Genomic DNA, 14,903 nt, shown 5'->3' with positions numbered 1-14,903 from the left:
TAATTTAATGCTCAGTAATGACCACTGAAATTTCACAATGTTACTGCAAATAACTCGTTTAATTTCATCGTTCAATCATTTCTTTTTGAGATAAAAATAAAAACAACACAAATGAAGTAACATATTTAACTAAAAATACAAAGAAAATTGATTTAGGCCAACAATCAATATTATCAAAATTTCTTAGCACAGGGAAGAGTAAGTAATGTAGATGCTTACTAAGTTTGGGATTTCTACATGAATGTGAGGGACTTGTCTTAACAGAGTGTTGTTTTTGTATTGCATACCAATAACTAATAACTTTCATAATATAACTGAAACTCAAAAACATAACATTTATAAAAAATAATAAAATTAAAAAAAACATTAAAAACTGGAAATTAATTGAAAGTGATTGAAATTAAATACTACAGTAATTTGAAAAATATCATTTTCAAATGACTTTATGAAGTCCTCACCAATACTGGAGCTATAGGAATTAAGAGGAACAGCCAGGTACTGCTAATCAAATGCATCTGATTAACTGATGGTCAGTAAGTGTGACTGCCTCTATAAAAGAATACATTTTGGCTGTTTATTGGTTTATTCAGGTGTACGTTAACACATTGCCACAGTCTGCATGTCCCAGCAAATTCAAAGTCAAACCATTCAATGTTCAAAGAAAATGAAAAATAACATACCAAGACCTCAGTGAGCATGTTAAATGTTGAAGTTAATGACAGCACCATTAGAAAAAAAAACTGAGCATGTATGTTTTGGAAAGGTTGACAGATAAGACTTGAGTAGATATGTTTGACCACAATGCAGAGAGAACCAGAGAACCACGTCTGGTAAACCAAACATAGTATATCAGCACAAATGGTAAATGGACTGGTTCTTATATAGGGCTTTTCTACTCTATCTGAGCACTCATAGCACTTTATACAGCTAATTAATTCGCCCAGTCACACAAACACTTTTTATAAGCTGTTAAGTGCTCACTATCTAATATTCACACACATTCACACTCTGATGGATGCATCGGAGAGCAACATGGGGTTAGTATCTTGCCCAAGGATATTTTTGGCATGCAGACTGGAGGAGCCTGAGATCGAACCATCAACCTTCTGGTTAGTAGCTGACCTGTTCTACCACCCCAAACAACCCACAGCCAAACAACCCATACCAACTGTCAAGGGGGGTGGAGGGGTGATGATTTGGGCGCCTTGCTGTCACTGAGCTGAACTCCTCTGCATTTCAAAGGACTGCACAGACTCCTTTGAAAACTTTTTTCTAATGAGTTATCACATGTACATAATAAAAACTGCTATACTGGCTAAAGTTAGTACAACAAATGAATATAGTGGTCTATTAGCTTTTGCTAGTGTTGTGTATGGAAAATGAAAAATGACAGAGAGATTGCCTTTTCTTACACAGTACATTGAAACATTTATAGTCAAGAAAAGTAGGACAATAATAGCTCATAACCATATGTCAAACAATAGTCAAACTAATTCTTTCAATCAAAATATCCCTTAATTTAAATCAAATCAAGTCCACACAGGCAGCCTGAAAACAATGAGGCAGAGAAGAAAGAGAAGTGTAAGCTGCAGGTGATGAATTAAACACAAACACACACAGACACTTACATGCATTAAGCGATGAAAGACTTTCCCAAGGCTCCAAATTAAAGCTGATGGCCATAGAAACCTTGTAATCACTTGTGGTGCCAATTTGCTGCAGAGACGAAGGGGAGCAGAGGAGCAGATGTGTGCCAGAATACCTTAGGATGATTTCTTAATAGCGTTATAAATCCATTCATGCATCACAGGCATACCAACACCACTGACAGCCTGCTGTTAGACTAGACACCACAGGCCTTTAAGCACCTGCTACACAAACACAAGTTATCTGGCCCACACATTTCTCTTTCTTACAGTTTATACTGGCGCAAGAGGCAACAATTAAGAGTGTTATTTGGTTGTTGTAGCTCAATTCTGCCTTATGGACAGTTATGAAGACTCTGATGCTTAACAGAGTTTGCAACAACAAAGCCATGAAACTGCTGATACTATGTAATCTTCCTTTCACTTATGTTTAGCCTTTTGCAGTTCCTTACCTCCACAGGGGCTTAGCCAGACTGCTCAGCTAGTTGTAGCTCACAGCTGTGGCCATGCACACTCTCATTTAATTAAAGGAGCACTTCTGTATGACTGCGCAGTCAGCAGTTCACTCCTCGGTTATTGTAAAAGGTAGGCAAACTGAGCCCCAGAGTTCCCTTCATTAGCACTTGCTTGTTGCTAGTGTCTCTTGCGCTAGTACGTGCCACCCCCTGCCAGTGACGTGAAGTACTGGATACTGCCCCTGATTACTGATCAAGGTAGAACATAGGAAAATTTTAGATAGTCGGATAAAAGATGAAAGTTTAAGCAGAGGACGGATTTTGGCAAGAACGCATTTCATAAATTGCAGAATAATGTCAAGATTATTGACAATATCTTCAGTATGTTTCTTCTGCTCTTGTTCACTTCAAAACATTTCCTGCAAAAGTAAAGTGACTCTTAGACACAGAATGTTCGCTACAGAATTAATAATAAGTAGGTGAACCTGTCATTTTGTATCAGGTTGTGCAAACAAACGTCAGTGTACCTGTTCCAGATCCTTCTCCTCATTAATGTTAAAATCAAGTCCGTGTTTTGCTCCCTGGGCCTGCAGCCAACAAAATTTCACATATTTTAGTTAAATAGGCTTGTACACAATGTGATTCTATTAATACTGACACGACATGCAGTAAGACAGTTGGCATACAATGAAATCTCCTTTAACTGTGTGAAAGCAGTTACTCCAAAGTGCTCTTCAAAGACCTAGACTTTTGCATTACAGAACTAAAGTATACTTTAAAATCATTTGTTATCCATGCTAAGTAATATTTTTTTTATCAGTAACCAATTTTTACAGAGCTATTTTACTTTCTATTTAGAAATGTACAACATAATCTATTTTATTAATCTTCTGAATTAAAAAAATATTAACAATTTTCTACCTTTTCACCTATAATAATTTGCTATTGTCTTCCATGGTGTGTATGTCATGTTAGATTAATAAAAAGGCTGCTCTAGCTCATGTGACAATGAGAAACAATATGAGAGACTAAATCAGATACAGAGCATACAGCATGTGCCATGACCTTGGTGTAACGTACAGCTTTGTTTGTTGTGGCGCTTACTCTGTCACAAAACCCTGTGATATTTCTGTTTACCTTTGCTGAACCAGATAAGGTGACAAAAGCTGTACTAAGAAGAGGAATTTTTCACTTAAGAAAAAAATATATTTTTCTCCTCTGTTTAATCTGTCCCCATATCCCTAACCTTAGAGGCTTTAAACAGCATGTGTTTGTATGTGATGTTTTGAAAAGGATTTGTCTGATAAGGTTATTTTATGCAGAGAGGCCTACCTTTGAGTAGACTTCCCTCTCTCCAGAGGTCTGCTGAGCAAACAGAATGGCATCATGAACAGAAAGAAAGAGATTACTGCGGGCAATATTGCCATCTTCAAACGCTCCCCCGGCCTCCAGTTCTTCATACACCTGGGCTGAAAGTAAGGCAACTAATATTATACAGGGACAAAGACATTGTTAAACGTAGTGATTTTGCCTAACGCGCCTGTAGTATTGTAATTACAATTCTCTAAGGCAGGAAACAAGAGAAAATTTGCAGCTTTAAAGTAATCAAGCATGATAAACTACAGTCACTGTGGATCTTCCCTTTATCTCGCTGGGAAATTGAGATTACCTGCACAAAATGTTAAGCAATGTCTAACTTGTTTTCCTCTGACAGAGCACTTCACAGAGCTAATGGACTCAGTGCTTTATGAATGATTAGGTCTTTGTTGCCATGCCAACTGTACAGAGTAGCCAACAGGTGTGAACAAATGCAGGTAGTTTAAGATTTTACCTTGAACGTTAGCCAGGTACAGTTTAATGCCCAGCATCGTGTAGCCCGAGTTCATCTGCGTGGAAAATGAAAGAAAGAAAACCTGTCATGGACATGCACATACATGAACTTACAACGAAATCCAATTATTAATGCTCTCATAAAAAGGCTCGGCTGAACAGCATCTGGCTAACTGAAAATGAAATATTTGAGAAAAAAGTAAGGCATCCTTTCATGATTCAAAAATGTGTTCAACGCAGGTTAGAAGCTCTCTTTTTCTATTTGGACATAACTGCCTCAGTCTCTTTGATATGGGAATATCAAAATGAGAAATTCTCTGAAATTATAATTTGTGTTAATTAACTTAGCTGTTAGACATCCATTTTATATTATTAAACATAATAAAACCCCTTTCAAAAAACTTTTGCTGCCAATTTAAACTATTTTCCAATCTAAAATAACTGCATCTTTAATCTTTTATGGTTACTTTCTGCACCATAAAAAAAATTTAAAACATTTAGTGTACTTATATTACATTACATTAATCCTATATTGTATTAATCCTGACTCTGTTAGCACAGGAGAGAACTTTATAACCTTTATCAATGCTTTTATGCCCATCAGGTCTATGAAGCAGACCCCCGCCATGTCGAGGATTAGGGTGTGGAAGGGCACTGGCTGAGGCTCCAGGGTGAGAACAGGGGGACTGGATGGCTCTTGGTCAGGCAACTGCTCACCAAGTTCAATGTCATTACAGTGGAAGTTGACATAGCTTGTAGGAAGTTCAGCATTGTTGGCACTGCCATCGTTCATATCAAAGTCATTTTGCAGTTCAAGCTGAGATATGGTCTAGATTTACAGGAAACAAATACAGAAAGGTACAGAAAGGTCACAAGTTGTACTTTCAGTGAATCACCTTTAACTCAGTGGGATATATATCAACAGTTGGATGGCCCGTAAATTACATGAGTCTGATGTCATATGAACTTGATCCTACCTGAGCTTTCATGTTAACCAAAGAGCTGAGTTTCCGCCTTCTTGACGTTTTGTCCTTATCTTGTTTCACTTTTTCCTTCTGTTCTTTGTCCAAGAACTTCTGCCTGGCCAGGATAAGTTTGCCAGGGTCCAGCCCAGTCTAGGTATACAAATACTATATAAACATCTACATGTCACATGAACACATGGCCAACCTTGCCTGACGGGAAAAGTGGCCATTTTGTCTTACCTTTTTGATGACTCTCTGGCGAAATATTTCCACATTTGCAAAGTAGATTGGTGAGCAATAGTTAACTATTTTCACACCTGTTACTGACATGACCTGTGGAGTTGTTACAAAAAAATGAGATGCAATTCACCCCAAGTAATTTCTTATGGTAAAAAAAAAAGATATATATTAATATACCTTGCTGTACGTCTTTGGATTTCTGTAGATATCTGTATCCTTAATTTGAACAATTGTTGAACCATTGCGACTGTAAGGAAAACGTAGTTATGAAAAACTAAAACAGTAGAGCTCATTTTTGGTTCAAATGTACTACATGTTCATACAGTTTACTCACAACTGTGTCTTGAATATAACTACCAGGATGGAAAAACTCACTCCGATAGCAACACCATAAGGCAAGCTTAGAAAGAATGTGGCCAAGAATGACACAACCCACACACACTAAAAAAGAGACAATAAGACATGAAAAAAATATAGTAAAAAAAACCCCACTGCATTATGCTTCAATATCATATCAAATAATTTAAATTACACAGTCCAGTTTGCTCTTCTTCCATAAGTAAAAGGGATCAGAGAGCTGTAGGAGCGTGTTCTTCAGGTTTACTGCAATCAACGCTCCAAGCACTGACTTGGAGAAACAAAGATAACTGAAGTTACTTAATATGTCTCAGTTGTTCTCTTACGTCTGTATGTTTTGTATGATATTTCAGGTTCACACTGTTATGTCCACTTACTTTTGGGAGTGGCTTTAGATAGATTCCCAGGGCGAGCATGGTGACCATTACTACTAGCATTACACACAGACTGGCAAACTACAAGAGAGCAGTAGTGCAGTAGTTAGGGGCTTTGGTAAACATTTGCTGTATTTATAGTCCATACTAAATCTTCCTCAGTAGGTTCTTAGTTATAATTTGAGTATGATCTGCACTCACTTGTGAAGTTCCTCCAGCACTGTCAACAGCCAGCGTTACAGACAGAGCACAGCAGATCACATGGATCTTAAAGAAAGACCCAAGGAAATTGCTGCAGCCTAGAGCCAACATTTCCTATTCAAAAAGACCATTTCAGTGTTGACAAAAGTGAAATAAAATACACTTCTTACATTTTTAAGAGAGATGCAGTTTTTCAAACCTGGTTGGGATTCACATCATAGCCATGCTTAGCTGCCAGTGTCCTGCCCATAGCTAAGTTGATGACGTATCCGACAATAGCCAGAGAGAAAGCTGTGCTCAACATGTCTTCCCACTGACTCACTGTTGGGAGGATCGGTGCAGGAAATCTAGAAAACAGAGACAAGAAACAAATCAGAGTTAAACATTCTTTAATGACTTTCATGAATAACAGTAGGACAAAAAAGCTGATGTCTGCTTTACCCCAGAGGAATATTGCCCACAATGTCCATGTGGTAGATCTCAGGAAGATGCAGCGGACCTGAGATGGCTGTGGCCACCACCACCTGTGTAAAACAGGAACAGAAATCACGCTACATTCTATTATATACTGTTAATTCTCTTATGTGCACCCAGAAAAACATCTGTGCAACAGCTATCTCAAATATCTAAAAGAAAAAATTTTAACTACTTACGACGATGATCTCAATAGGAATAGGGAAAGGAAGTTTATGACGAAAGTGGAAACCTAGTTCTTTCACCACAATCAAAACTGCACTGCTGACCAAAGCAAAGACTAAGGAGGCTATATTGGTATCAGGAAGGCCCAATATTATATCCTTGAGAGTCTGTTTGGAAAGAAATCATTTTCAGCAAATCATAATTTTGCAAAGTATCCGATCATATTTTCTTTAATAATGAATGGGTAACTTACATATATAACAGCCAGCGGACCACTGTAAGATGGCACTGTGATGCCAAAGATGTACTTGAGCACTGAAATTAAGATTTGCAGTCCTGCAGCAGTCATGAAGCCTCTGACAAACGACTCTGACAGATAGATGGCTACAAACCCAAACTGCATGAAGCCAAGACCAATCTGCACAGACATAAATCATACTCAGTGTGCCACCTTTAAACTATATCCCATATTCCTTTCAGATTTTACCTTAAAGGACTGAGCTTTTAGTGGTATAAGTACCTGTATGATTGCAGTGAGACAGGCCAGAGTACCAGATATAGCCAGACGAACTTCATTCATCCTGTCAGTGTCCACTACTGTGGCATTAAGAGTGGCATTGAAATGACTGAAATCCGACTCAGGGGCTAGCCTAAGACACACGATTCCCACCATAATGCTGAGAACAGCAAAAGTACCTAGACATAGAAAGTAGGGTGTCACATCTATTTTCCTTGCCATATTGCAAAGCGGGCAAAGTCAGGCTCAGTGCAGCACCATGCAGCTCTGGTAACTTATCACTGTCATCACACAAAATTGCTGTAGATAAATCATTCTGATTTACCTGGGACCATCTGGTGAGCAGTGCCCATGAAGAAATATGGGATGAGGGGGAAGAAAGAGGAATAGAGACCATTGACAGGAGGAAGATTTGCAAGGAGAGCAAAAGCCATGCCTGGAAAGAAAAGAAGCTGTCAAATAAATAATAAAAAATAACACAAAAACTGTTATCCACTCCACCAGCTAGCATCAGTCAAAGGCTGTTATACAGAGTTATCTGAGAGTAGAAGATTGACTGACCTTGGGGAACCTGAATGGTGCCGGCGCTGACCCCACTAATGACATCACACAGCAGGTTTTCTTTTACTTTGTACTTGGGAAGCCAGCTTAGAACCGGCAGGTGTTTAAGTAACAATCCTTTGAGCCTGGGTACAGAACATCTAACACAAAAAAACAAAAAACTGTCTTAGAAGATCTCTGGTTTTCTGCTTGTTCATTTATAAAAGTCAATAACACACATGTAAACTTGAGTTCTAGTTATGTATCCCCGTGCTTTTGAATATAATACAGAGGCTTATCAGAAGAGTTTGTGTGAGAGAAAAGCACGTTGTTCATGTTGACTGTGCAGTAAGATTGCAGTTCGGTACCTGAAGAGTTTCTTTACTTTTTCTCCAACAGGGAACTGTCGACTCTTTTTGTCAAATTCTCTGTCAAAGTCAGGGAGGTTATATGCCGGCCTGTCAATCACATAACGTGGGCTTTCCTGTTGCATGGCTACAACATAGCAAAATATATTAAGCAGGCAGATATTTTATGCAATGTCTTCAAAGTGAAATTTAACACATTAATATAGTAAGTCATTTGGTGTCTTTTTTGTTTAAATTTGTCATTAATTCATGAAAGTATCCATAAAAACTCAACAGCATACCTGGAACTTTATACTTCACCTTTCCCGATACTAAACCTGGCCCATATTTTAAGTGTAAGGTCCTTATCTAACCTTGATGAATGAAAGATCAGCCAAAACTTCACAGGACTAATAAAATGTTTGATCTACACTGGGTAAATAAAAGATCATGCACAAGTTTATTCAGTCCTCGGTAATCCTTTTCTCCATGCAGGAGAAAAACTTATGTTATTTTTCACCAGAATGACAATACAATACATTATGAATACACAGATATTTTTACTTTTTATATTGAACAGATGATCCAACAGCTGTCAGTTGTAATTGTTGTTATATTTTTATAAACTGTTAAACACTAAACAGGAAAAGAAGATTTTAAAGAAATAAAGCTAAAAAGAGATATAACTGCATTAAGAAAATGAAATTAGATTTAGCCTTTTTGTCTAATAAATAAATCTCCAATATGGAAATACTGTGTGAATAATATATCTTATCAATATCACAACCTAGGGATATTACATTACATCTCTTACATATAACCTGTTAATGTAAATAAGCGATTCCTAACAACTGGTGTATGCCTGTAGTGTGACTGATTGCAGCTGACTAAAATGCCGTGTGTAAAGGCAAACACAATTAGACAGATGTTAAAGCTCAACATAAAAAAAGAAATTTTGTTGTACAATGTTAAATAAAAAACAGAAATTTTAAGACACTGTACTTACTTTTGCCTTGCTTACTCTTGAAGCACGTCTGCAGATGTTTGACTCAAATGAGACTTGTTTGATTACTTTTGAAGTAATGCTAAAGACCTTCTACACCTGCTGGGTGGAGCTTAAAAGGATAAAGCCTGGTGCATGCACGCTTACTGTGAAATACACTGCTCAAAAATTTAAAGAAACACTTTCAAACACATAATGAAATCATAAGGATGCCACATCATTTAATGAAAATTATCATTATCAAACCATAGATGGCTGAATTCAAAGACAACAAAAAAATCAAAGTGAAAAAATAATACAGCATGCAAGTCCATTATGCTGAATTTTCATTGTAGCAACTCAAAATTGTATTCAGATGTATGTGAAGGCCCAAGATATGCATACGTGACAACGTCAGGGGATGCTCCTAGCGAGACCATGGATGGTGTCTTCTGGGGATCTCCTCCCATATCTGGACCAGATGACTAAGCTACTGGGCAGTCTGAGGTAGCATCGAATGGACCAAAACATAATGTCCCAGAGCTGTTTTACTGGGTTTCAGCCAGGCGAGTGTGAGGGGCAGTTAGCTGTTTCAGTTCCTTTATCTTTCAGGAACTGCTTGCATACTCCTGCCACATGAGGCCAAGCACTGCCTAGCCAGTAGAGGTCTGTCCGTCCATCCACAATCAAACCAGTCATGCTGAACAATGTTACCAGAAAAATAATGTTCTCCATGGCATCTCCTGACCTTTTAACATCTGGTCTCATCTATTAAAAGTACAGGAACCAGTGCTGGACTCCCAATTCCGGTAATATTTGGCAATATACTAATCAGGCTCCACAGTGTCAGGCAGTGAGCACAGGGACCACTAGAGGGCGTTGGGCCTTCAAGCCACCCTCATGAAGACTGTGCCTCATTGTTTGGTCTGAAACATACACACCAGTGACCTGCCGGAGGCAATTTCATAGGGCTGCAGCAGTGCTCATCCTGTTTCTCCTTGTACAAAGAATCAGATACTGGTCTTGCTAATGAGTTAAAGGCCTTCTATTGCCCAGTCCAGCTCTCCTAGAGCTTACATTCTCCTCCATGCTTTGGAGACTTCCCTGACAAAGCGTTCTAGCAATGTCACACACTGATGTGCTGTCCTGGGAGAGTTGGACTACCTGTGCCGACTCATGATACCAGTAATGATGCTGACTCTAGCAAAATGCAAAACCAGTGAAAAAAGTCATCAGAAGAGATGAGGAAGGAAAAATGTCAGCTTCCATCTATAAAAACATTCCTGTTTGAAGGCTTGTCTCATTGTTGAATTTCACTAAAACAAATTAAATAAAACTGATTAACAATCCCTCTGCTACTTAACTGACCACATCAATGTCCTAGAAATTTAACTGACTTGATGGTATACTCTGACTGAAGTGTTCCTTTAATTTATTGAGCAGTGTAGTTAAATTGGTTAAACTTCTGATTGCCGAATGTGCCGTTTCATCAGTGTGCTACCGAGCAAGGACACAAGATGTAATTACCAATAAATGTATTTTAATAGGTTCAGTTTCTATATACATGTAGCATCCTGATATTCATACTTATCAACAGAAACACACAAACAAAAATACAACTTTACATATTTTATGGGAAAAGGGTAGACATAAGATAGAGCTGGAACTAAACCAATTACAAACCAGTTTAATTTGGCGAATACAAGTAATCCTGCTAACTGCAACAAAATGATACATACAAACACCTTCTTTTCACAAAAAAAGGGTGAGACAGACATGACAATGTGTAACACATGATTTTGTCCCATTGTATTAGAATTTGTGTGCAAAACAATGGCATCAATATCATAGACTAAAGTGCAATTATATAGTAGTTCCATTTGTGTTTTCTCTAAAAGAGGAATGCCAGACTTCAGATAACCTCTCGACATAAAATGAAAGTCTCCCTCTGGTGGAACAAAAAGAAAAGCACAAACTTCACATGAAGGCATCGCCTTCAAGAATGAGAGAACAATAGAGCACTTCTTCCTTTCTTACAGAAGCATGAATGCTCTTAACATTTCACATGACAGAAAGCTTTCGATGAGAACACAAAACTTTATATCTGCAGCTAAATTTCCAAAAACATAGTTCAACGAATAAATTGACAATGACAGAAATGTTATGAGAACCAGTCATTTTCCAAACAAAAACTGTGAAAAGCTGAGAGTACTGTTTGTGAATGGTGCCAACAGTAGTAAAATGCTGCAAGTACTGGTGATACGTGGCTACATGTAGCAACATGTACATGGACTTGTAGGGGAAAAAATATAAAGAAGTGAGTGTATACATTTTTTCATGAGTCTGTATAAAACCAATGCCGCAGAGGATTTTCATCAAAAAGTAGGATGCACATAAAACATATTTAACTCATCTAAGACAGACATTTGTATCTGTACACAGAAGTGAAGGTGAACAAGTTTCAGTTAAGTTTATATAAACAAAACGTTCTCGATAATGTTGCCATTTTTGTTAGTGCACTGCAACAGCTTGATCTTTGTAGTAATGCTTCACACATAATGTTTAGTCGTGATACTAAAATAACAAGCGCCAATAGCAATAGCAGAGTAGTGCAGCAGAATAAAGAACTTGGTATTGAACAGTGGTATTGGTATTGTCTAGCAAATCCTGGACTATAATAACTATAAAACACTTCTCAAACATTAAGTCAGTGACTATCAGGAGATATGAGTATTCTGCAGTTGAGTGCTGACTGTTTGAGAGCTAATTTGGATGAAAACAATCACTCGCTGTCAAGCTAGTATAACTTTTAAGGTAAATGGTTTTAATTTTGGTTTCGATTTTATGGTTGAGTATTTTAACTTTCATTTGAAACACTAATCACTGGATTAAAAGCCTGTTATGGAGGGGATTTTCTGACTGTTTAAAAATGAAACAATCCAAAGATGTAGCTGTTTAAAACCACCTGCACGTCTCAAATGTCCTCCACAAATTCATTCAAAAGCAGCTGACGTTTTCAGAGGTTTACAATTTCTACAGGACTGTAGCACGTAGGCCATTAAAAGTGGGAGAACAGGTTACTATGCAAATACAGAGCTTGTTAAGCAAGTGCAGCAAATGCAGCACCATGTGATAAAAGTCTGATGATTTTTTTTTTTTTTTAATCTAGCCATGTCTGCTTTTCCTCTTCTTTATTATAAAAGCTCATTGTCCATCTCCCGCTGGCAGCCTAAAACCCCTTAAGTCCACCAAAGTCTTTAAAATGAGTACTGACTAAAAATCACTGAGGATGCTGATGTCCGCAAACTCCTGGCGATAATTGTATGAGTAGTAGGCCAAGAGGGAAGACCATTTGAGGGTCAGAAAGCTCCACACACAGGAGAGGTAGAAGCTCTTCGGGTCAGTGAAAGCTGTGGGACAGAAAAAACAAGGTGGTTACTACTAGAGTTACAACAATCCTCACCTCTCTGAGTATTTGAATTGTCAGTCACTTATTTTAACATAAATGAACAACAATACAAAATTCATTAAAAAAAAAAAAAAAACAGGAACAGAAAAGACAAGATTACATTGCTTCTGTGCGATGGCCATAGTTAGGAAGATAATAAAGGCAGCCACAGCCAAAACTGAGAAGAATACTCCAACAGCGATGAAGAATCTAAGACCCTTGAGCCAGGTTCGCCAGTAGTCCTGACGGTACATGATGTGTGTGATGAGAGCCCAGAGCGCTAAAACTCCTGTCAAGACAGAAAAACACAGATTTCGATTGAGTATGATAACACTGCAGCCTGAAGACTACAGAAAACCACCACGTGACAGTAATTTATGGAAATTACAGTGTTGTAATAGAATGTAATAGACTACTCCCATACAAAACAAGAAAAGACTACTATTTTAGAAATTTTCTGCAAAAAAATGTGTTTTAAAACAAAATTTACATGATACTCAGAAATGCAAGTAAATCACTTAAATTACTCAATTATTGAAGTTAATTAAAAAAGAACAATACGGTTTTTCTACTTGAAAGATAAATAATTATAATTTAGCATTAAAAATATCATTACAAATTTTTTTTAAAAAATCATAATGTACCAATAATGCATTGTATCTTATAAAGATTTCAGTGACGGACTAAATTTTAAGAGTCGTTATATGATTATGGCGCTTAACTGTCCAGGCCTACATCGCGATTAGGATGCCTGACATGGCTAAATGCGCCGATATCCCGTGATAAAGTCATTAACTGTTTGCAGTGTTTTTAGTTAATGCTATGTGTTTCAACATACCTGACAGGCCTCCCATAGCCGCCGTCCATGGTTGTTTATATGCGATATTCCAGACCAAGAAAGCCGACAGTCCAAACACAGTACCAACAGTAGCATATCCTATTTTAATGTATATGTTGGTGACTCCCATGTTGGAATATTGCTACTGTTAGCCAACGTTAGCACCGTCGTCGAAGATAAAGGAGTATTTTTTTTCCCTCAAAACAAACTATTATTAGGTTAAACCACAGCTTACTGCCACATTATGCAATACCCTAAGCTACAGGAAAAGGACGAAATGAATTTCCCCTCCGCTAAAGAGGACCCAGGGAGAGACCGACAGCTATCCCTGCTAGCAAAACTATATTTCGAAATAGAGATCAGTCACTTCATGTGCCTTGTACGTAATACAAAGACGAAAATGGCGTTAAGATTCCAGCTAGCAAGCAACATCAAAATAACAACAGACGAGCTTATCCGATGTACGCCGCAAAGATGTTAGGCTATCATCGAGAAAACAAAACCACCCCGGAGAGCTGCCTCTTCATCCGCAGAGGAAATATTTATTTCAGTAAAAAGCTTTCGTTATTGGTCTTTACCTGCCACTCGCTGTTACACGACAAAGGACAAACAAATGAACTAGCATTGCTAGTTCAGGGAAAAAACGAATTTCTATGCTCTGTTTACAAAAATTTGCCATACTATCACCTCCCCTTTAAATATCTTTGTACAGAGGAAACCCCCTTCTTATCGACACACCGCCCCTAGTGGAGCAAAGAGAAACAGCATTTCACTTAGACTTCTCTAATGGAGCTTTGTAGAATTAAATGTGTTGTGCAAAGTTGTAGGCACTGAAAACAAAATAGGAATTTATAAATTTTTAATTTGTTTATTAACTTCAACCCATTGCCTTTAGTGTTTGTGTGCGCTGCACTCTCTGGGACTTTTGTTTTGAGCACCTTAAAGACCTTTGCGCAACTATTCTGCAAATTTGAACAGCTTTAATGTATTATAATTTAACAAATGTCAGAGGTGATTTGTGAAAGAAGGACAAAACCAAGAGTGAAAGGGAGGGTTTACAAGATGACAGTGAGACCTGCAATGATGTATGGTTTGGAGACGGTGACACTAACAAAAAAGACAGGAGGCCAAGCTGGAGGGTGCAGAGCTTAAGATGCTAAGATTTTCACTGGGAGTCACCTGGATGGAGAGGATAAGAAATGAGGATATCAGCGGGAAAGTTTAGGTTCAACAGTTTGTGGACAAAGTTAGAGAGGCAAGGCTGGGTTGGACATGTGCAGAGGAGGAATATAGGGATATTTGAATATGAAGCTGGTAAGTAGGATGAAAAGATGAAGACTGCAGAGAAGGTTAATGGGTGTATTGAAAAAGTACATACAGGGGGCTGGGTTATCAGAAGAGAATGCTAGGAATAGGGGAAGATAATCCACCGTGGGGACCCCTGAAGGGAGCTCCGAAAGAAGAAGTGTCATGATTACTTGATCAGGTCTCTGAAGACAATTTTATGTTGAATGCTTGATGCTT

At 37.9% G+C, this 14,903-nt stretch overlaps 2 protein-coding genes across 2 annotated transcripts; both read right to left on the bottom strand.

Annotated features, from left to right (window-relative positions):
* Positions 1–2,508: 2,508 nt before the first annotated feature.
* LOC146645665 (solute carrier family 26 member 9-like) lies at positions 2,509–8,257 on the bottom strand. The gene is made up of 20 exons (XM_085392592.1): positions 8,133–8,257; positions 7,786–7,925; positions 7,550–7,660; positions 7,228–7,403; positions 6,961–7,125; positions 6,722–6,874; positions 6,510–6,592; positions 6,268–6,415; positions 6,069–6,182; positions 5,871–5,948; positions 5,669–5,764; positions 5,471–5,577; positions 5,314–5,383; positions 5,137–5,229; positions 4,909–5,046; positions 4,509–4,760; positions 3,933–3,987; positions 3,434–3,570; positions 2,629–2,688; positions 2,509–2,520 (listed from the first exon to the last, which is right to left on the bottom strand). The coding sequence occupies exons 1-20, from the start codon at positions 8,255–8,257 to the stop codon at positions 2,509–2,511; spliced, it is 2,313 nt and encodes a 770-aa protein (XP_085248718.1).
* Positions 8,258–10,616: 2,359 nt separating this feature from the next.
* Positions 10,617–14,100, bottom strand: slc48a1a (solute carrier family 48 member 1a). The gene is made up of 3 exons (XM_085394599.1): positions 13,380–14,100; positions 12,663–12,830; positions 10,617–12,503 (listed from the first exon to the last, which is right to left on the bottom strand). The coding sequence occupies exons 1-3, from the start codon at positions 13,507–13,509 to the stop codon at positions 12,367–12,369; spliced, it is 435 nt and encodes a 144-aa protein (XP_085250725.1). The 5' UTR covers positions 13,510–14,100; the 3' UTR covers positions 10,617–12,366.
* Between the last annotated feature and the right edge of the window lie 803 nt (positions 14,101–14,903).

This window comes from Rhamphochromis longiceps, linkage group LG20 (assembly GCF_057381845.1).
Source record: "Rhamphochromis longiceps isolate RC_006_pf linkage group LG20, R_longiceps_female_GT1.1, whole genome shotgun sequence".
Classification (NCBI taxonomy): domain Eukaryota; kingdom Metazoa; phylum Chordata; class Actinopteri; order Cichliformes; family Cichlidae; genus Rhamphochromis; species Rhamphochromis longiceps.
This window is presented reverse-complemented; position numbering and strand designations above follow the sequence as displayed.